We start from the raw sequence: 24380 nt of genomic DNA on the forward strand, positions 1-24380 counted from the left end.
CCAATCCAAGCAGGCTACATTATGTAGCCTGCTCGGATTGGCAAAGGTTGTTACTCCAATCCAAGCAGTTTTAGCAGGCTCTGTAGCCATCAACAGAGTGCATCACCCACTGGGATTGGCTGAGCGGTGCACATACTAAGTTACATACAACTTTACAGAGCACCCGGCGGGCTGCGGCCTCTTCGTTTTTGAATGGTATTACCACACATGGGGGTTGCACATGGGGGTCGTCTGTGTGAGACATAAAATATTGCAACAATTGACATTTTATTCTCTAGGATCTCTGCTAAAATATATATAAATGTTTGGGGGTTCCAAGTAATTTTCTAGCAAAAAATACTGATTTTAACTTGTAAGCAACAAATGTCAGAAAAAGGCTTAAGGCCCATAAACACAGTCAAACTTCAAAATGAGCAAATTTTCAAAATAGTCCGACCGTGTGTACAAACTTTTGTCCATCGGACAAACTTTTTGGGTTTCATCGGACAAAAAGTTCAGTCTGCAAACAGACAAACTTTACGTCAACAAGAGCCTGATGGTGCCTAGTCTGACCGTGTGTACAGCAAGCAATCAGACTTTTGTACAAAGTACAAATGCACATGCTCAGAAGCAAAGACCAGTCGGAAGCGTTCTGTCTGGTAAACCTAGCGTTCATATTTGAAAGAGCACATTGGTAAAGCGGAAAATTCTGAAATCAAGAAAAGCAGTGCACATTCTCTTCTTCTTTGTAATGTGATAATACTAAAAGCTGCTTTGCTGGTGATACTGACGGAGTAAAAACAAATGTCTTTACTTTTGATTAGTGTATTTTGGTTATATGAATCAAACATATTTTTATATTTTTTTGTGGGTCAAGTTAGCACAACCCCATTGCGCAACATGTCTTCTTGACAAACGGACATTCAGAAACAAAAAAAAAAATTGCACAAAACTGAAAATCGCGAATGCACACAGACGAAAACCTCTACTAACTCGCGATTAGCAGAAGGAGCCCAAAAGGTGACGCCGGAGAATGAAACTTCCTCTTTTAAACTCTCGTCAGTACGTTGAAACTTGTTTGTTGCGGAAAAAGTCTGAGCATGTGTATGCTATGTGTGTGACCGGACAACACCCTTTGGACAAAAATCCAAGGGAAAGTTTGTTTGATGTCCGATCGTGTGTATAAAGCTTTAGACGTGAGGAGGTTCAAAAGCAATGGTTATAGTAATCTGTTTTAGTAATTTCATTCCATATACTGTATATAGCTTTGTGACTAGAACCTAAAACCGCAGAAAGCATTGAAGAAGCAATTGAGCCAGAAAGCTAAGATTTTCAAGAAAGATGAGCAGTGGCAGCCTGTTTTCATACAGCACTAAATAATTATTCCAACAAGATAAACTGTCCATCAATCAAACACCTAACAAAGAATGTAGACCAGATACCTTTAGCTCTTCCAATGCCTTTTGAAGTTCCTCTGGTGTTTTGTACTCAAAATCCCTCTCAGAATATTCCTCTTCAGCTTGTCCTATCCATTCTTGCATTTCAGATAGATCCTTCCGGAGAGTAACAGTTTTTTCTAAGCCACCTTTTAATGCTGCTTTTTTCGCATGGGCCTAAAATTGAGACATAAACTGAAAGCTAGAAATCGGCAAGGACAGATGAAAAATACAACAATTGGAATAACTAGTACATCTTTAGACGTGTGTATATTATTTGCAAAGATTTTACACGAAGTATGGATTGTATGAAATGGCAAAAACACATTTCTTGAAGGTTTTGTTGTAATTTAGGACAAACAGAAGTTGACATTGTGTTCACATAAACCAAGCAACAAATACAGAGAATATAAAGAAGTGCAGCTCGCACATAAACACGTGCTCTGAATGTTGTTTGTTCAAACCAGATGTGTCTTAACTTCTGAGATCACCTTTTTGAAATAGTTTGTTGATATTTCTTCTTCAAGGACAAACAGATAAATGTATCTTCTGTACTGCTACAGTACATTTCATGTAGACATAAAACTATTATAACCAAGATAAATTATATATTACTAACACAACAACCACTGAAGCTAATAAAATGCCTTTATTTTTATGTGAAAAAAATTGTTTGCTTATTACTATATAGCCTCTTTAGAATTCCTCATTTTGAACATAAAAAAAGTCAATAGCTTGTAATATAATGGTCATTATATATATATATATATATATATATATATATATATATATATATATATATATATATATATATATATATATATATATATATATATATATATATATATATATATATATATATATATATATATATATATATATATATATATATATATATATATATATATATATATATATATATATATATACACACACACACTAAATTACCAAAAGTATTGTAACCTGCATTTACACACGCATAAACTTTAAGGGCATCCCAGTCTTAGTCTGTAGGGTTCAATAATGCGTTGGTCCACCTCTTGCAGCTATAACAGCTTCAACTTTTCTGGAAAGGCTGTCCACAAGGTTTAGGTGTCTATGAGAATGTTTAACCATTCTTCCAGATGCATTTGTGAGGTCAGGCACTGTTGTAGGATAAGAAGACCTGGCTTGCAGTCTACACTCTTATTCATCGGGTTGAGGTGAGGACTCTGTGTAAGCAAGTCAAGTTCCTCCACCCCAAACTCGCTCAGCCATGTTTTTTTAGACCTTGCTTCGTGCACTATGAAATGAGGCGAAATGATATTCAGTAAAGGTTGGCTGTTCCTTCCCAGGTGTTAAGGCTCAGATCTCATCCGGCACATCCATATAGTGTAGCTCAAGCAAACAAACAAACAAACCAACAAACAGATGGAGAGCTTGCCACTCTAGAATACCTTCTGGAATTTATTGAAATATGGTTCAGTAAAAGCAAATGGCTAACATGTTTCTGCAACTCTAGCCTTGATAACAGCACATTTAAGACATTTGTGCACTGGCTTAAATCATTTGGTGGTGGGGGGATTATGGTGTGGGGTTGTTTTTCAGGGGGTTGGGCTTGGCCCCTTAGTTCCAGTGAAGGGAACTCTTCAGGCGTCAGCATACCAAGATATTTTGGAAAATTTCATGCTCCCAACTTTGTGGAAACAGTTTGGGGATGGCGCCTTCCTATTCCAACCTGACTGCACACCATTGCACAAAGCAAGGTCCATAAAGACATGGATGAGCGAGTTTGGGGTTGAGGAACTTGACTGAACTGCACAGAATCCTGACATCAACCTGATAGAACACCTTTGGGATCAATTAGAGCAGAGACTGTTAGCTAGGCCTTTTCGTCCACATCAGTGACTGACCTCACAAATGCATTTCTGGAAGAAAGGTGAAACATTCACATAGACACCCTCCTAAAACTTGTGGACAGCCTTCCGAGAAGAGTATAAATAGATAGATAGATTCTCACAAAAGTGAGTACACCCCTCACATTTTTGTAAATATTTGACTCTATCTTTTCACGTGACAACACTAAAGAAATGACACTTTGCTACAATGTAAAGTAGTGAGTGTACAGCTTGTATAACAGTGTAAATTTGCTGTCCCCTCAAAATAACTCAATACACAGCCATTAATGTCTAAACCACTGGCAACAAAAGTGAGTACACCCCTAAGTGAAAATGTATAAATTGGGCCCAAAGTGTCAATATTTTGTTTGGCCACCATTATTTTCAAGCATTGCCTTAACCCTCATTGGTATGGAGTTCACCAGAGCTTCACAGGTTGCCACTGGAGTCTTCTTCCACTCATCACACTGGAGTTCCAGAAGTGGGGCTGGCAATGTGTGTTTGGAAACACTCCTTTATCATGCTCCTGACAGAGGGGGAGAGCATGGGAGGAAAAAAAGGTCCTATAGAGCAATGTTTCCCAACTCCAGTCCTCAAGTAGGTCATGTTTTCAGGATTTCTCTCAGATGGAATTGCTGTGGTAATTACTAAGGCAGCGAAACAGATCAAATCACCCGTGCAAAATAATGGAAAGCCTGAAAACATGAAAAAGGCATGGCCTTGACATGGATACCAGAGGAACAATGTTTAATGACAATGGGAGGTGGGGAAGGGAATGTGCCTTACCGGGCAGAAATCAGGGACACATAGGGGGAAGAAACAAAACAAAAACAAAGTGAGGAATTGTAATCCAGACACGGAAAAGACAAGGAAAGAAGGAAAATACCAGCACTGACCCAACAAGAGGCGGAGCCCAGGCAAGCCTTGCTTTCTTGCCTACCGCCCAATCCCGTTGCATGGGCCAGGCCCCAAAAGATGGGCACCTGTCCACAGCCCAGGAGTTGGGGACCCCTGGTTTAAAGTCTTCAATGACATCAGTATGAGTTGTCCCTGAAATCATTCAGAAGCCTTTTCAGGTGCAGTTCACTTGAATTTTACCTACTTCAGATGGCTTTGTATTCACATCAACTAGTACTGGAAGAGAAGCGGTTCTGAAGCAAACACAAGCCCATCTGCACTTGTTAGAACTAATCTCTCATTCTGCAACAAAATATTGTGGTGCTTCTTTTTTCTAAAATAAGCTTAGGGTAAGTCTTACAGCAGATCATTTATACATTTACTTTATGTTTTTTTCATGTTGGTTGTGTTTCCCATAACTTCAGAATGCCTTAGCTTTAGCATTAGATGGTTTTGGTGCTTGCTCTTATGTAATGTAATGTAATTGTAACTCCCTCTAGGTAGTGGGGTGCGTCTATAGCAGTGTAGGTCAATTTAAGCAGGCATAGCTTGTTGCTAGGTCTGTTTGTTTTAATTCTGGGATGGGAGTGGCTGAGGGTAGCAGTTGATGATTCACAGGCAGCATCACTTATCGGTCATCTCCCTCTTCCTTCCAGAAAGTGTTGGAAGGAGAGAAAGGAAAAAGAGGTGGAGCTGTCTGGGGTATCTTAATGAACCCTGACCAATCCCCAATTTGGATTGGCAGGGGGCAGGCCTCCTTAAATACCTGGAGTCAGACGAGCTAGGGAGGAGTTATTGGGTGGAAGAGATGGAGTGAGAGAGGTGTGGAGGCTGTTGAGGCCCATGGGGAGCTCCCCAGTCTGGGGGGGTGACCCTGGGCTGGGCTCGGGTGCATCCAGGAAGAGTGTCAAGATCCTGGAAGGAGAGGCACATGAGAGATCAAGCAGAGGACAGCGGTAGAGAACTCTTCTAAGAGTGTCAATGGAGGTCGCAACCGGGAGGGCTGGTGAGTGAGCACAGTCAGCAGGACTGGGGAGGCATGGCTGAGAGAACTGGGAGATAGCAGTTTGAGAGATGGGTGCAGAACCAGTGGAGAGAGGACTGTAGATAAGGGCAGTTTAAAGGGGTCTTTACAGCCAGGCTGGCTGGCAGGGCCTGAAGAGAGCAATCTTTGAGAGGTAGCTGAATAGAGGACAGCTAGCACCAGAACTTTTCTAAACCACAGGGGCCCAGCGGCCCTGCCCGCAAAAGGCAATCCATTGAGGCCTGGCTGAGTTAATATTCGGGCCAACCATGCAGTGCTAGCTGGAGAAGTGATAGTCTGCAGCAAGGGAAGTGCTGGTGGAGGAACGGTCTGCAGCAAGTGAAGTGCTGGAGGAGGAATGGTGAGCAACAAGTGTTTGTGCTGGAGCGGAGAGTGAGATGTATATACTGGAGAGTATATATGAGTCCTAGGCATGTTTGCACTAAGTCTTTATGGGCATCCCATATATCCCTAATCCTGATTCAAGTTTAATTCTCTCCAATAAAAAAAACAAAGTGATGGACTGCTTTCATGTCTCTGAGTGACTGGGCTGGATGGATGTCTAGCTGGGCAGGGTAATGGGTGAACCACTACAAACAGCAACCCCTGTGGGGGCATGGCTACATAATGAGATGTAATAGTCTGTTCCCTGACACTGCAGTTTTGGATTGCACACTGGATTTTACAGGGGCAGTCTTTAACGGGGGGGGGGGGGGGTAAATATGCATTTCTAAAAAGTGTAGAGTTAGAAAGCATACATTCCCATTTACTAAACACATAAGCAGACATTTGAATGTTATTATTTTTAACCACTTAAGGACCGGACCAATATGCTGCTACATGACCCAAGGGGTTTTTACAATTTGGCACTGCGTCACTTTAACAGACAATTGCGCGGTCGTGCGACGTGGCTCCCAAACAAAATTGGTGTGCTTTTTTCCCCACAAATAGAGCTTTCTTTTGGTGGTATTTGATCACCTCTGCGGTTTTTATTTTTTGCGCTATAAACAAAAATAGAGCGACAATTTTGAACAAAAATCAATATTTTTTACTTTTTGCTATAATAAATATCCCCCAAAAACATATATAAAAAACATTTTTTCCTCAGTTTAGGCCGATACGTATTCTTCTACCTATTTTTGGTAAAAAAAATCGCAATAAGCGTTTATCGGTTGGTTTGCGAAAAATTTATAGCGTTTACAAAATAGGGGATAGTTTTATTGCATTTTTATTAATTTTTTATTTTTACTACTAATGGCGGCGATCAGCGATTTTTTTCGTGATTGCGACATTATGGCGGACACTTCGGACAATTTTGACACATTTTTGGGACCATTGTCATTTTCACAGCAAAAAATGCATTTAAATTGCATTCTTTATTGTGAAAATGACAGTTGCAGTTTGGGAGTTAACCACAGGAGGCGCTGTAGGATTTAGTGTTCATCTAGTGTGTGTTTACAACTGTAGGGGGTGTGGCTGTAGGAATGATGTCATTGATCGAGTCTCCCTATATAAGGGATCACTCGATCGATGCAGCGCCATAGTGAAGCACGGGGAAGCCGTGTTTACATATACGGCTCTCCCCGTTCTTCAGCTCCGGGGAGCGATCGCGACGGAGCGGCTATAAACGAATAGCCGCGCCATCGTCCCGTCCGCTCCCCGAGGGAACCCGACCGCCGCATGTAGCGGGGGGTACCGATCGGACCCCCGACCCACGTCTAGGCAGGCACGTACAGGTACGTTGATGTGCCTGTCCGTGCCATTCTGCCGTCGTATATCTACATGCGGCGGTCGGGAAGTGGTTAACCACTTAACAACCGCCCTATAGACGAAATACGTCTAAAAGGCGGTTGCTTAACTCTGGGACGGCGTCAATGTACGTCCTCCCAGAATCGCGCACACAGGAATCTCTGTGACCGCCGGGTCCTCCGGACCCGGCTGATCACGGATCACGGTAAATCGCCGCTGATAGCGGCGGTTTACCACGTGATCGCTCCGTCCAATGACGGAGCGATCACTAGTAAACAAACCGGCGTCATGTGATGACGCCGGTTCCTCCCTCTCCTCTCTGTACCGAACGGTACAGTGTGAGAGGGGAGAGGGGAGAGAGCGGAAGCAGCAGCAGCTGCTGCTGCGGGCTGGATCTGTGACACATGCAGTCACAGATCCAGCCATCCATCCCTCCCTGTGCAATACTCTGCAATGCCCCCATACTCTGCAATGCCCCCATACTCTGCAATGCCCCCATACTCTGCAATGCCCCCATACTCTGCAATGCCCCCATACTCTGCAATGCCCTCATACTCTGCAATGCCCCCATACTCTGCAATGCCCCCATACTCTGCAATGCCCCCATACTCTGCAATGCCCGCATACTCATACAATGCCCCGCAATGCCCCGCAATACTCCTCAATGCCCCGCAATACCCCACAATACCCCGCAATACCCCAAAATACCCCGCAATACTCCACAATACCCCACAATACCCCACAATACCCCGCAATACCCTGCAATACCCCACAATACTCCGCAATACCCCACAATACTCCGCAATACCCCACAATACTCCGCAATACCCCACAATACTCCGCAATACCCCACAATACTCCGCAATACCCCACAATACTCCGCAATACCCCACAATACCCTGCAACGTCGTCTATGGGGATTTTTAAGTAGCGAAGTTTGGCGCCATTCCACGAGCGTGTGCAATTTTGAAGGGTGACATGTTGGGTATCTATTTACTCGGCGTAACTTCATCTTTCACATTTATGCAAAAGAATGAAGAAAAAATACTAAATTTGCCAAATTTTATAACAGAAAGACATTTTTTTTACAGAATTTTCAGTATTTTTTCTCTTATAGAGCAAAAAATAAAAAACCCAACGGTGATTAAATACCACCAAAAGAAAGCTCTATTTGTGTGAACAAAAGGACGAAAATTTAATTTGGGTACAATGTTGTATGACTGAGTAATTGTCATTCAAATTGTGAAAGCTGAAAATTGGTCTGGTTATTAAGTGGGTTTACGTGCCCAGTGGTCAAGTGGTTAAATAAAAACAGAAGTGTTTTAAGGCTATTATATCCACAGTCATAAAAAAATAATTGCAGCGAAATCACAATGCAAATAGAGTCCACATATAAAAGGTAGTGATCAATGAGGAACCACAAGCCCCAGGCTAAAGGATTGGGAAGACACCATGAGAGGAAGAGTCCAGTCCACTGAGAAACGGAGTGACAAACCCTCTCAGTCCAATCCTCTCGGCACACCACTTCCAAAGAGATCTCTTTGGAAGTGGTGTGCCGAGAGTATTGGGCTGACCTTATCTCATCGGAGGGCTGGGGATTCATATACTTGTGGAAACAAGTGTGTTTGACTTCCTGTTAAAATAGAAGTCTGTTTTTTTTTTCTTATTCATACTTACCTCGGTGGATGCAGCATCAGACTCATGTTGCATCTGTCCCTCAGCGTCTCTGCACTGAGAACCAAGCCACCGAACATCACAGATGGCTCGTTTCTTACTCATCCTCGAGCAGAGTGATGCTGACTGTCAGTCAGCATTGCTTCTGCTCTACTTCTCCATGCTCATTGGAGCACTGAGCAGTGGAGGGGTGGAGAGTGGCCATCTCAGCATCTCAGCGGCTCGCTAATATGCTGAGACTGTCATCAATCAGGAAAACTGAAAAAGTTTGTCCGATGGAGCGTACACACGGTCTGATTTTTTTGCAAACTTGCTCATTTTGAAGTTTGTTGGCAAAAAGTCAGACCGTGTGTATGGGCCTTAAAGCCTCACACACACGGTCGGACTTCAAACAAACTTTTCCATGGATTTTTGTTTGAAGGGCGTTGGCCGTGAACTTGGTATGCATACACACAGCAGGACTTTTTGACAACAAACTTCAAAATTAGGTTTTCAAAAAAATCCGACCATGTGTACGCTCCATCGGACAAACTTTTTCGGTTTTCATCAGACAAAAGTTCACTCTGCAAACGGACAAACTTTTTGGCAACAGAAGTCCTACGATGCAAAGTCATATCGTGTATACAGAAGTCCATCGCACTTTAGTCCAAAGTACAAGCACGCATGCTCAGAACCAATGTTAAAATCAACTAACAATAGCAGAAGTTGACCAAATAGTGGCGGAAAAGAGCTGAAAAAACACGTGATTTTGGGAAAGTTTGTTGAAAAAGTCCTGCCGTGTGTATGCATACCAAGTTCACGGCCAACGCCCTTCAAACAAAAATCCACGGAAAAGTTTGTTTAAAGTCCGACTGTGTGTATCTAATGCGTGTGACAATGCTGCTCCTTCATAGAGTGAGTGGGAGTTGCAATTCTATGGCAGAAAATTAGTTACTAGTAGAATTACTGGGTTAAAAAAAAGGGAAATGATTGCAGCTACCACATCTAAGGACCAGTAAGCTAAAATATATTAAATAATTTGTTCTTGGGCTTCGATTCTTTTTCTCTTTATTATTGGTCAGATATACAGTACAAATATTAAAGCAGCTACCTGGACACATCTGAAACCAAACTGACTTTATGTTGACATTGTGAAATTGCAATTGATAAAATACTAAAACTTCCTGGTACCATATGTCAGTATCCTGTTCCCATCTGTCCTACTGCACTCACACAAGAAAAGAAAAGCAGAGAAGCAGCTTTGCCAATATAAGGACTCGTCACTGCATTTACTGGGCTCCACAGCAATAATGTAAGTTCTCTCACCACACAGCAAATGGCAAAGAAGGCTTCCTGTTTTCTCAGGTCATAGCCTTCAATAGCAAATGAATCACACTCCATTAACTGAAAAATTTCATGTCACTATATTTTTCTGATTGAGTACCTGTCTGAATAAAACTGACTTCAAGGATTATCACAAATCTTTCTTCACAGCTCAATTCAAAGAAATAGTTATTTTGATCATGCAGAGAGAAAGAAAAATGTCTGAAACGTGTTGATTTACCATTTAATCCTTTCCAGAGAAGCAAACTAGTGTTATTTTACAATGGTGTTGATGTAAGGGGACTTTTGTGTGGGTTTAAACATTGTTTAAATGTCTAAAAGTAAATATCTTAAAACACCCAACAAACTCATTTAAAGGAGAAGTTCAGCCTGAGCTTTTTAGGCTAGGCTTCTCCTCTGGGTCACAGAAGTGCAATTCGTTTTACACTCCTGTGACCCATTTTCAGCAGAGAGCAGTCTGAAGTCCGATCTCCGCTGACGTCACTGCCATCAGTAAAGACAGCGCGTCATCCCGACTTCCAAGTCGGGATCCGCCAACTGCCTTGATTGATGGCAGTCTCAGCTAGTCTCTGAGATGGCCGCTCCCCACCGCTCTACGGCTCAGCGCTCCAATGAGCACGAAGAAGTAGAGCAGAAGCGATGCTGACTGATAGTCAGCATCGCTCTATTCAGGGAGGAGTGAGAACCGAGCCATTGGCGACTCGGTTCTCAGTGCAGAGATGGTGGGGGACAGATGCAGCATTGGTCTAATGCTGCATCCAATGAGGAAAGTATGAATAGCAAAAAAAAAAGAAAAAACATACTTCTCTTTTAATGTGAAATGATGCACAACGTCTAAACTAATAGCATAATGATATATTCTGTTTATAAATACTGCTGGTTCAGAATACAGAGGACATTCATACCTGTTTGCATATGTTATCCCACTGGTCATTGAGATTTTGTAATTCAGTTTTCAACTTGGGCAAATAATTTGGTTCAGCTTTGATAATCAAATTCTCTGCAACATCATTCACACTGGTTACACTAGGCTGTATTGTTTGGATATCATTTACTAATGCCTGTAAAAAAAAAAAAAAAAAAGGTTACCACATTTAACAAACAAAAAATCTCTATTTTTACATGCTGATGAAAGACTACCATAAGGTGGTCTAGTATCCCATTACTGTAGGGAGGTACCCAAAGCCCAATCCAAAAACTTTGGGGAAATATCCCATCTCAATACACTAAGGTATTTGTTTTTGTTTTTTGTTTTAATTAAACATTGTATTTTTGAACATAAGATGTCATAACTAACATACAATGACTAATAAATCTGGATATGCAAGCCTATTATACACTATGGGGGAGATTTAGTAAAACTGGTGCACACGAAATCTGGTGCAGCTGTGCATAGTAACCAATCAGCTTCTAACTTCAGCATGTTAAATTAAGCGTTGACAATAAAACCTGGAAGCTGATTGGTTACTATGCAGAGCTGCACCAGATTCTGTGTGCACAAGTTTTAGTAAATTTCCCCAAAGTTTGTGGACTCGTGAACATCAAATCTGTATGGCTTAAAGGACATTCTATTTAAAAACCGTAGACATTACTATAGATTTGGACCCCCTCCCCCTTTGCAACAGTTTGTACCCACCTAGCCATAAAGCATTTGCAAGAATTTGTCAGGAACTAGTGTGAGATGTGAAAACTAGGCCTTCAGTTAGCATTTCCAATTTATCCCAAAGGTGTTTAATAAGGATGAGCTCCAGCGTGTTCGCATAGTACACGTGCAGAGCCCGCCAGGAAGTCTGCACGGCGCTGCGCTAATCACAGCCAGGGAGACATTTCCCGATCTCTGCAGCCGAGCATCGAGAAATGTCTCCCTGACTTTGATTAGCGCAGCACCGTGCATACTTCCTGGCGGGCTCTGCACGTGTACTATGCGAACACGCTGGAACACGCTGGAGCTCATCCTTAGTGTTTAATAGGGTTGAGGTAAAGGCTTTCTGTAGGCCACTGGAGTTGGCTTCGTGCACAGGGTGATAGTCATGCAGGAACAGAAAAGTCCTTCCTCAAACTTGTAGCAAGACTGAAAACACAGATGTCTAATCTGTGTTAGTATGTAGAAGCATTAGCAGTGTTCCTTATTGGAAACAGCTAACCTCCATAACTTAAAATGGCTTCTATGTACTTTTGGCCATATTGCATAGCTGTGATGGCCTGGTGTCCATAAACTTCTTACCACATAATGTAGTTAAAAAACATAAAGGAATGGAACCAGCAACCAAGAATAAATACTGTATATATTAAGATGACAGCAGCCTTAAATTTATACTAAATTATATCCTTAGGCCACTTTCACACGGTCGGACCATTCAGGTCCACCTGTCAGTTTTGACGGCGGACCTAAACGGCAGCTCCATGCAGTCCTATGGAGCATCGGATGTCAGTGGAGACATGTCCGCTGACATCCGACCCGATCTGATCTGCTAAAATCAGACCGGTGGCGATACGTCCCCATCCGTCCATGACGGATCGAATCGGGTGAGATCTGATGAAAACGGATATGCAGTCCATTTTCATCAGATCTCTCCATAGGAGACAGCGGCGCTGCACAAGCCCCTCCCCATTCAGTGAGCAGAGAGGGACTTGTCATCCACCGGCTAAGCGGAGATCAGTGGAGAGATCTCCCGCTGAGTCGGCGGGAGCGATGGAGTCCGCCTTGTGTGGAAGAGGCCTTAGTGTATAAAAATGATCCATACACATCCACTACCTTATGACCCTGTACAAATGTAGCCACCCTCTAGCAGGAAGTTTTATCACAGCAGAAAAAAAGGCAATTTAGAGATATGGAGGAGGGTGAGAGCAATAGAAGGTACTTTTTTGAGCTAGGAATACTTGACTAGAATTTAGTGTCACTTTAACTTTGAGTTCAAACTTAGGAACATTTTATTTGCAGTCCCAAAAGCTCCCATATCACATGTTGCTTTCCAGTGAATGTTCTACTTACGCTACATTGTTCTAGTTGTTTTTCAAGTGCTTCTAAATCTCCAAGGGCTGGCCATTCTTCGTTGAGGAAAACATTCACTTCAGCCATCCATTTGTTCAATGTTTTGATATCATTCTGTTTTGGTAAAAAAGAGTTAAATACATGCTTATAGTGTTTCTGCCTTCAGTGGTCAGTATTCATTTAGTTCTCCTTTACATACAGTATATCTTTATGTATTTGCAATGCAGAGCAAAACAAAAGGTTATCCTATCCCTTCCCACCCCTAGCTGCACAAGCCCACCTTCTCTTTTTTTCCCACTGCTCTGCTCTGTGAGTGAAATGGAATACCTATAACAGATAAGGTGAGTATGTGGGGCCAGATCCACAAAAACCTGACGTAACTTAAAAAATCCAATTTAAGTTACACTGGCTTAAAGTTTCTACCTAAGTGCCTGATCCACAAAGCACTTATCTAGAAAATTCAGGCTGTGTAACTAAAATTCCGCCGGCGCAAGGCGTTCCTATTCAAATGGGGCGAGTCCCATTTAAATGAGGCGCGCTCCCGCGCCGGCCGTACTGCGCATGCGCGTCGGCCGTACTGCGCATGCGCGAAGTTACGTTACGCCGAGTTTTGAGGATCGCGACGGCTTAAAGTTGCGTCGGGGAAAAAAAAATGACAGCGGCATGCATTCCTGAGGGAGAACTCCATGCCAATTTTCAAAGAAAAAATCGGCATGGGTTCCCCCCCCAGGAGCATACCAGGTCCTTAGGTCTGGCATGGGTTGTAAGGAGACCCCCCCACGCCGAAAAATTGACGTAGGGGGTCCCCCTACAATCCATACCAGACCCGTATCCAAAGCACGCTACCCGGCCGGCCAGGAAGGGAGTGGGGACGAGCGAGCGCCCCCCCCCCCTCCTGAGCCGTGCCAGGCCGCGTGCCCTCAACATGGGGGGGTTGGGTGCTCTGGGGCAGGGGGGCGCACTGCGGGCCCCCCCACCCCAGAGCACCCTGTCCCCATGTTGATGAGGACAGGACCTCTTCCCGACAACCCTTGCCATTGGTTGTCGGGGTATGCGGGCGGAGGCTTATCGGAATCTGGGAGTCCCCTTTAATAAGGGGGCCCCCAGATACCGGCCCCCCACCCTAAGTGAATGGATATGGGGTACATCGTACCCCTATCCATTCACCTGGAGGCAAAAAGTAAAAGTTAATAAACACACAACACAAGGCTTTTTAAAATAGTTTATTATTCTGCTCCGGACGCCCCCCCTGTCTTCGTTATTAGCTCAATTACCAGGGGGGGCTTCTTCTTCCGCTCTCCGGGGGTCTTCTTCCACTCTCCGGGGGTCTTCCGCTCTCCGGGGGGGCTTCTCCGGACTCCGGGGGGGCTTCTCCGGACTCCGGGGGGGCTTCTTCCATCTTCTCCCCTCTTCCGCTCTTGACTCGGCGAACCCCGGTTCTTCTGCAGCTCTCCGGTGCCTTCTTCTTCAGCGCTGGCTGCCTGCTATGTTTGTGTGTTAGCTCGATTTCAAACAGGCAGCCGGCGCGGTCTTCTGTGGCGTCAGGGTCTTCTGGTCTTCTGTTCTTCCGATGTTGTCTCGTCGCCGGTTGTCGCTGTAATGATGGAAGCGCGCCTTGCATCACATTTATATAGGCATCACCGTCCCATCATGCTCCGGCAGGTACCCACGTGGTGGGTGCCTACCCACGTGCACCCACCACGTGGGTACCTACCGGAGCATGATGGGACGGTGATGCCTATATAAATGGGATGCAAGGCGCGCTTCCATCATTACAGCAACAACAGGCGACGAGACAACATCGGAAGAACAGAAGACCAGAAGACCCTGACGCCACAGAAGACCGCGCCGGCTGCCTGTTTGAAATCGAGCTAACACACAAACATAGCAGGCAGCCAGCGCTGAAGAAGAAGGCACCGGAGAGCTGCAGAAGAACCGGGGTTCGCCGAGTCAAGAGCGGAAGAGGGGAGAAGATGGAAGAAGCCCCCCGGAGTCCGGAGAAGCCCCCCCGGAGTCCGGAGAAGCCCCCCCGGAGAGCGGAAGACCCCCGGAGAGTGGAAGAAGACCCCCGGAGAGCGGAAGAAGAAGCCCCCCCTGGTAATTGAGCTAATAACGAAGACAGGGGGGGCGTCCGGAGCAGAATAATAAACTATTTTAAAAAGCCTTGTGTTGTGTGTTTATTAACTTTTACTTTTTGCCTCCAGGTGAATGGATAGGGGTACGATGTACCCCATATCCATTCACTTAGGGTGGGGGGCCGGTATCTGGGGGCCCCCTTATTAAAGGGGACTCCCAGATTCCGATAAGCCTCCGCCCGCAGACCCCGACAACCAATGGCAAGGGTTGTCGGGAAGAGGTCCTGTCCTCATCAACATGGGGACAGGGTGCTCTGGGGTGGGGGGGCCCGCAGTGCGCCCCCCTGCCCCAGAGCACCCAACCCCCCCATGTTGAGGGCACGCGGCCTGGCACGGCTCAGGAGGGGGGGGGGCGCTCGCTCGTCCCCACTCCCTTCCTGGCCGGCCGGGTAGCGTGCTTTGGATACGGGTCTGGTATGGATTGTAGGGGGACCCCCTACGTCAATTTTTCGGCGTAGGGGGGGTCCCCTTACAACCCATACCAGACCTAAGGGCCTGGTATGCTCCTGGGGGGGAACCCATGCCGGTTTTGTTTTTTACAAATTGACGTGGAGTTCTCCCTCGGGAAAGCATACCAAATGCCGTCGCTGCAATGGGCCTTTACAAGGTGTGACTAACTTTACACTTTGTAAAACGAGCCCTAATTTTACACTTGCAAAATAACACTTACGGCGCAAAAAAGAAGCTAGAAAGCTTTGTGGATCGCCTTAAGTGCTAATTTGCATACTAGCAACGGCATTTCGACTCGAAATGCCCCCAGCGGCGGATGCGGTACTGCATCCTAAAATTAGGCAGTGTAAATCAATTACACATGCCGGATCTTCTGTGTAACTTTGGAAAAAGCCTTTTGAGGATCGTTTCCAAAGTTACACACAGACTGAACAGCACTTAAGTCGGAGTATCTCTTTTGAGGATCTGGCCCTCGGTTCATTCTTCCCCCTTCCATGTTGTGAGTGAGCTGTGATTTATTTTATATCCAAGAACATAACATTTTTTAAATCTTACATTTTTCCTTATTTGGTCATACTGTAACTAATGACCGATAATGATAGCCATTGTTATCAACAATGGCATCCACTCTCTTTGGCAATTAACCTTTCTGCAGTAAATATGTAATTGTGTGGTTTCAACTGTTTGTAACAAAAATAAAAACACAGAAAAAAAATCCCCAAAATTGACATTTTAAGCAAGCTTATATGCATCTGTAAATTGGTCCCATAGACAAATGCCAAAAAACATGTCATCATCGTACAGGGCATGTCTAGTACACCCAGTCCTTCTGCCCTGCTGCCAGGATCCCTTCCTGTTTCAGTACCCAGCAATTGAGCTCTGATTACCGTATTTATCAGCGTATAACACGCACCCCATAATACGCGCCGGCGTATAACACGCACCCCAATTTTAAGAGGGAATTTTCAGGAAAAAATAGACAACTTTGAAGCAATCTAAGGGTCAGTGCCCATGAATGTCCATCTGCACCCTGATCAATGTTCATCTGCAGCCTGATTAATGTCCATCTGCAGCCTGATTAATGTCCATCTGCAGCCTAATTAATGTCCATCTGCAGCCTAATTAATGTCCATCTGCAGCCTAATTAATGTCCATCTGCAGCCTAATTAATATCCATCTGCAGCCTGATTAATGTCCATCTGCACCCTGATTAATGTCCATCTGCTCCCTGATTAATGTCCATCTGCAGCCTGATTAATGTCCATCTGCAGCCTGATTAATGTCCATCTGCAGCCTGATTAATGTCCATCTGCAGCCTGATTAATGTCCATCTGCAGCCTAATTAATGTCCATCTGCACCCTGATTAATGTCCATCTGCACCCTGATTAATGTCCATCTGCAGCCTAATTAATATCCATCTGCAGCCTGATTAATGTCCATCTGCAGCCTGATTAATGTCCATCTGCAGCCTAATTATTGTCCATCTGCAGCCCGATTAATGTCCATCTGCACCCTGATTAATGTCCATCTGCACCCTGATTAATGTCCATCTGCTGCCTGATTAATGTCCATCAGCACCCTGATTAATGTCCATCTGCACCCCGATTAATGTCCATCTGCTCCCTGATTAATGTCCATCTGCAGCCTGATTAATGTCCATATGTACCCTGATTAATGTCCATCTGCACCCTGATTAATGGCCGTCTGCACCCTGATTAATGTCCATCTGCAGCCTGATTAATGTCCATCTGCTCCCTGATTAATGTCCATCTGCACCCTGATTAATGCCCATCTGCAGCCCATCAATGCATGAATGCAGCCTGATTATTGCCGTTTTATTTTAGTCTCATTTGCAGCCTCACCATCTATTATCAAATCAACCTGAACATTGGAAAATCACAGAGCTGTCATTTCCTGTTTACTCAGCTCTCACACACACAGTCCCGCCTCTGCCATCGGCATTGGACCAGCTCTTGTGATAGACAGAACACTGGTCCAAAGCCGTGGCGGAGGCGGGACTGCGTGTGTGTGTGACGTGACAGCCGATTGGAGAGGAGATGACGGCTCGGTAAATTCCAGCGGCACTCATCCCCCTACTCCCCCCCCCAGGTATGCTGTCGGTGTATAACACGCACCCACGATTTTTCCTTGATTTAAAGGGTAAAAAAGTGTGTGTTATACGCTGATAAATAGGTAATGAGAGCTGCACACAGTACACAAAGAAGCTTGGCAGCAGACGCTGTAAAAAAAAAAAAAACAGGCTGGCAATGTTTATCAACAACATTGTTCAGCTGCAAATACAGAAAGTTACTTTGAAAAATTTGTATCATTTGTACCTTTTTGTGTATTTTTGTGTAGCGCTGACATTCTTGTATATTGATGTGTGTTTGCATACTTTAATACAACGTCTATGGACATTGCTATGTTTAAGTATTTGGAGCTAGTGACCAAATACTGGTAATGCAGAGAGATGTTTTGTTTAGTATTTTGGTTGCCTTGGAGACGAGGGGAGACAGGAGTGTAAACAAAAAGCCTTCTGGATGCCGATGCCGAGCTGCTGGGGAGGGAAGGCTGAGCTCGGAGAGCTAGAGGACAGTGGCCGGATTGCAGAGACCAAGAGACACTCATCCGAGCATCAGAGAACCGGATCCATCCAGCGGAGCTGAACAGAGCTGACAGAGAAGCAAGTTGCAGTCACAGGACCCTGAACAAAAGTTACTACCCGGAGCTCCGATCCAGTGGGTGAGCGGGTCACGACCCACAGTTTGCTAAGTTTACACGCAGTTAGACTCATATACAGGCCTCACTGGGATTTATAGTTCCACAGAGGAACTGAAACTGAGAAGGCTTGAGGCCTATCTAATTTGACATTTCAAGCGATTTTAAAATAGTTGTTGCAGTTACACCAGGAGCATTTTCACTTCAATTTGACTCCTCAAAACTGTGGATTACAAATCACTTTAGCTAGCGAAGAAAAGAAGATCCAAGACCAAGTACTTTAAGTGAGATCTCACGCATAGCTAATAAAGTAGGGGGAGCTCCCAGGTATAAAATGTTTATGTATACTGCTTTCAAATAGCTTATGTTTAAATCAATTGTGCTGTCGTCTTACGTTGGGATGACAGCACAATTACTGTAATAACTTCTTTGCATATTTCACAGTAAAATATATCTCTGGTTAAGTATCCAGTTGTTGTGGCGTACTGTTTTTCTCACTCCAAGTGCAGTCAGTGGATCCTGGGGTTATAATACAGGTATTTTGTATTGTCTTACATTGTAGTGCATTGCATCACAGCTGTGCCAAGGGGATTGAGCCAAGTTAGTGGGGATTATTAGTAGAGTGCAGGCCCAAATTAAACCAGCAGCTCCTTCGGGGGTCAGTGCTACACGTGGGGGCTCGTCCGGGATTCCTGTCACTCTACAAGCAAGCCCGTCCCTTCACGCTATCATGGACCCCATCAAAGTAGTCCAATGGTGCGAAGCAGAAGGGACACGCTCAGAAGAGAGCGTGGTCATTGAACTTCCAGGGAGCGACTGGGGAATGAAACTAATTAAAGAGGTGGTACAAGCATTGTCCCCGGACAGAAAGGCTTACGTGGTCGCAGTGAAACCCGATCCTGGGACCGACTGCACCTATGCACTGATAGAGTGGGAACGGGATGTCCCTGAAAACTTCCACGGTGCCAGTATAAAATTGTCCGAAAAGACAGAGTTCCACCTGACACACCCCAGCAAACATGAAGGGCGCTCTCCCAGTCAAAAGCAGTTAGAACCTTTAGACAGGAAAGCAGAGGCTGCTGTTAAATCACTGGCAGAACGACAGCTGGCTGACCTGAAGCGACAATACTGTAACATACAGGAGAGGTTTCAGGAGACCTCCAGTATGATAGCTGAATGCATTAATGGGTTACGTGTCGTTTTGGAGGACCAGAAAGATGGCCAGATAACGCCCAACACTGGGAAGGTACTGAAGAAACGCACTCAGGGCCGCTTGCAGGTAGTAACCATCCGGAAGGATTTCCACATTGACGGCCAGATAGGAGAAAGAGGGCAGAAGGACAAACTGTCCTACACCAGCCTCCTACACCAAATAGAGTTGGGGCTACAGAAAGGATATCTGGAATCGGAAATTAGAGACGCTGTAATCCATGCCATCAGCCCAGGTTCAAGTGTTAGGGGCATGTTGGAGAGGAAGAGTGGATTGACCTTGAACCAGCTAAAGAGGATACTGAAAAGCTATTATGAGGAGGAAGATGCCACTGAGCTGTTTCATCGACTGATAAATATGACACAGGATAGTAGAGAGACTCCTCAGAACTTCCTATTTCAGGCCATTGAGCTCAAGGACCGCCTGCTGTTCACATCAAAGGAAGAAGGAAATGGAGAGCATTTTGGAGCCGAGCTAGTTAAGAGGAAATTTAGGAGATCTGTGACTACGGGATTGAGGAGTGACTATATCAAGCTACAACTGAAGCAGTATTTGGAAGATCCCTCAACTCCGGATGAGGTCCTCATTGAGAAAGTGAATGAAGCGGATAAAATGGAGATTGAGAGGGACCAAAAACAGGGGAAACTTCAACCTCCTAGCACCACAAGTGCTAAAATACAGCAGATAGGTGTCCCCTCAGACACTCAGGAACTTAATGTTTTGGCAACAAGCGTTGAACAGGGATCATGGCTTTCACCTATTCACCACCTACCCGTAGGTTGGACTGAACTGGAGAAGCTGTTCCAGACCCAGAAAGAAATACTGGAAATGATGACCATGTTGATGACTCGTCTGGTGAAACCCCAGACAGAAGTAGTCCTGCCACTCAAGGCTCCAGAGACTCCTACCATTAATCATCCTATGAAACAAACACAGAGAGTCTGCTTCAAATGTGGAGGAGTAGGACATCTCAGGCGAGTGTGCCCAAGCCCAGTAACTGAAACAAAATCCAAACAACTGGGGGAAAAACTTCAGAGGTCCCCAGTGAAGGAGTCAACTGGGCGCCCGGTTGCAATAGCGAACTCCACACCGACTCATATACCCCTGACCACTGAGGTCACCAACAAGCCAGGATGGAAAAGAGAGAGACCCCCAAAGGCGAAGGTACAAGCCACCAGGCAGGTCAAAGGTACTGCAATCAGTGGATTTCCCCCCAAGCTAGTGGGACCCTCCCCAATTGTTCCCATCCAAGTAGAGGGGATTTATACGAAAGCCCTGCTGGACACTGGAGCCCAAGTAACCTTGCTTTACAGGGATTTCTATGACAGACATCTCAAGCACCTGCCGTTACAGAAATTGGAGGAACTAGAGATATGGGGATTAGGCACCCAGAACTTCCCATATGATGGTTACCTGCCGGTCAGACTCACCTTCGACCCAAGTACAGCAGGAGAGGCTGAGACTTTCGACACCTTGGCCATAGTGTGCCCTCGTCCCCAGGGGCTGACAAAAATTCCCTCATCATTGGGACGAACACTAACTTGGTGAGGAGGCTACTTGCACCGCTTGTGCTGCAGAAGGGGACCCTCCCAACTAAAATACATCCAATGTTGGCCCAGACATACCGAGACCTTAGACAGGAGGAAGAGGCTCCTGAAGAGGGAGTGGGAAAAATCTGGCTCCTGGATAGGGAAATGAGGTTAGTCCAGCCGGGTGAAGTAGTCTGCCTGAGAGCCTCCGTCAAGTTAAGCTGGAAAAAAACAGGTCCTTTCATTGTCCTTGAAAATACAAGCCAGGAAGAAAAAAAGGGGTTAGAACTTATCCCTGAAGTATTGCCCACCAGGGCATTGAAGAGGACTCACGGCAAAGTTCCAGTCAGTGTCCGCAACACAGCAGCTGTGCCAGTGAGGGTGCCAGCCAGACTACTGTTAAGACAGGTCAGCCCAGCAACTCCAGTCGCAGCATGTGGTTCGACGGAAGAACCAGCAGCAGAAATCTCTGTAGAAGAATTCTGCCCAAAGAATACGCCTCTTACTCCTGCATGGAGAGAAAGAGCTAAAGCCCAACTTCTGAGATGGAGGGCAGCTTTCTCAAAAAGTGAATTTGATGTGGGTTTGGCAAAGAGTGCCACCCACCAAATTCGACTGGAGGAAGACAAGCCGTTTTGTGAAAGGGTTAGGGAATCCCATTGGGAGATCTGGAAGATTTGAGGGAACAACTGGCTGAACTCAAGAGGACTGGCATTATCCGGGAGTCCAGGAGTCCTTATGCCTCCCCAATAGTGGTGGTCAGGAAGAAGAACGGGTCCCTACGCCTATGTATCGATTACAGGACCCTGAACCGGAGGACCATTCCTGACCAGTACACCACACCTCGGATAGAGGATGCTCTGCAGAGCCTGTCGGGAGCGAAGTGGTTCAGTGTGCTGGACTTAAAGAGTGGGTATTATCAGATCCCCATGTGCCCTGAAGACAAAGAGAAGACCGCTTTTATCACCCCAGTCGGATTCTTTGAGTTCAACCGGATGCCGCAAGGCCTGTCTGGGGCCCCAGCAACGTTCCAGAGGTTGATGGAAAAAACAGTGGGTGACATGAACCTACTTGAAGTACTAGTTTACCTGGATGACATCATAGTATTTGGAAGAACGTTGGAAGAGCACGAAGAACGCCTGGAGAAGGTCCTGAAGAGACTTCATGATGAAGGTCTGAAGCTCTCTATGGAAAAATGCCAGTTCTACCAGCCCTCAGTGAATTACCTGAAACACATTGTGTCTGAAGAGGGAGTGGCAACCGATCCCAAGAAGTTAGAAGCTGTCACTTCTTGGCCAAGGCCCACCAACATGACTGAACTCAGGTCATTCTTAGGCTTCTGTTCGTACTACAGAAGGTTCGTGGAGGGGTTCGCTAAAATAGCCCACCCACTCACTGAGCTCCTGAAGAAACAGGAAGAAGTTAGTGTAAGCCCAGATCAGTCAAGGAAGTCAAAAGAAGGGCCCAGAAGGAAGAAAGAGTCCATCCAGGACCAGTGGACTCCAGGATGTGAGGAAGCCTTCAGACAATTGAAGTGGAGCCTTACCACTGCTCCGGTTTTGGCCTATGCAGACCCTGCCAAACCATACGAGTTGCATGTGGATGCCAGCCGTGACGGACTGGGAGGAGTGCTCTATCAAGAGCATGGAGGGCATCTGCAGCCGATCGCCTATGTGAGCAGAAGTTTGATTCCTGCCGAAAGAAACTATCCGACTCACAAGCTTGAATTTCTGGCTCTGAAGTGGGCAGTGGTAGACAAGTTGAAGGATTACCTTTACGGGGCTGAATTTGTGGTAAAGACGGACAACAACCCCCTCACATACCTGCTCACCACTGCAAAGCTGGACGCCACCGGTCACAGGTGGCTAGCCGCTCTCTCGGCATTTACCTTCAGCCTGAAGTACAGACCAGGGGTTGGTAATCGAGATGCGGATGCTCTATCAAGAAGGCCTCATGACCCCCGAAATCCATCAGAAGACTGGACTCAACTTACTCCAGAGGGGGTAAGAGCCCTTTGTGAAGGGACATGTCTACACGGGAGAGGTGGGGCCAGAGCTGAAGAAGTGGGAGTATCCTCAGCGGGAGTACCCAGGTGCTATTGCAACGTCTCCCAGGTTGTACAAGAGGGTCTCCCCAAGCTATCCAGAAAGGATCTCAGGAGAGATCAGGAGGAAGATCCACTGTGTGGGCTGGTGCTGAAGGCATTGGAACATCAACAGTCTGATGTGCTGCAGAAGAGCCCCAAGAAGGAAGCCCGGCTGATACTGAAAGAATGGGATCGGTTGCAGTTGCAACAAGGGGTGGTCTACCGAAGGGGCCCCTCTGATGATCCAGAAGCAAAGTGGCAGCTGCTCCTGCCGGAAAAGCACAGAGAGAGGGTACTGATTGCTTTACACGATCATCATGGTCATTTGGGAGCCGAGAGGACTTTCCAACTAGTAAGGGACAGGTTCTACTGGCCTCACATGAGGAAAGAAGTGGAGAGTTACTGTCATTCCTGCCTCAGGTGTATACAACGAAAGACATTGCCCCAGAGGGCTGCCCCAATGGGCCATTTGGAGAGCCAGGGACCAATGGACCTGGTCTGCATAGACTTTCTTTGTTTGGAATCCGATCTGAGTGGGCAGGGGGACATCTTGGTGGTAACAGATCACTTTACCCGTTATGCCCAAGCATTTCCTACTAGAGACCAGCAAGCAACCACAGTAGCAAAGACTCTCGTGGAAAAGTTCTTCGTCCATTATGGCTTACCTCAACGGATACATTCGGACCAAGGAAGGGACTTTGAGAGCAAATTAATAAAAAGACTGTTGGATCTACTAGGCATACAAAAGTCCAGGACTACTCCTTATCACCCACAAGGGGACCCTCAACCAGAAAGGTTCAACAGGACTCTCCTGAATATGTTGGGGACGTTGACTGCAGAACAGAAACCCCATTGGAGTAAACACATTACTGCACTGGTTCATGCCTACAACAGTACCAAAAGTGACACCACTGGGTATTCACCTTACAGATTGATGTTCGGCCGTGAAGCCCGATTACCAGTGGACCTGGCTTTTGGTTCCTCCTTGGATCACACATCAGAGACCTCCCATAGAGGGTATGTGGACAGGCTGCGGAGGAGCCTGAAGATAGCTTACGAGCAGGCTCAAGCCACCTCGAACTCCAGAGTCAACAGGAACAAGAGAAACTTTGACCTGAAAGTAAGAGTTCAAGATCTTCAACCAGGTGACCGGGTTTTGCTGAGGAATCTAGGCATCCCAGGCAAGCATAAGTTGGCTGATCGTTGGAGATCACAGCCTTATGTTGTGTGTAGGAAGCTTCCAGGGCTCCCAGTGTATGAAATCAAGCCAGAAGGAAACACTGGGCCAATAAAAACCTGG

General features: G+C 45.6%; 1 protein-coding gene across 1 annotated transcript in view; it reads right to left on the bottom strand.

The window, feature by feature from the left end:
• Positions 1-24380, bottom strand: part of DMD (dystrophin) — a 2981380-nt gene that overhangs the window by 1802964 nt on the left and 1154036 nt on the right. Inside the window, exons 24-26 of the mRNA XM_040336499.1 lie at positions 12952-13065; positions 10865-11020; positions 1422-1592 (exon numbers count right to left, since the gene is read on the bottom strand). Of these exons, the coding sequence (XP_040192433.1) occupies positions 1422-1592; positions 10865-11020; positions 12952-13065 (441 nt within the window). The remainder of the gene's footprint in view (positions 1-1421; positions 1593-10864; positions 11021-12951; positions 13066-24380) is intronic.

Source organism: Rana temporaria, chromosome 2 (assembly GCF_905171775.1).
Source record: "Rana temporaria chromosome 2, aRanTem1.1, whole genome shotgun sequence".
NCBI lineage: Eukaryota > Metazoa > Chordata > Amphibia > Anura > Ranidae > Rana > Rana temporaria.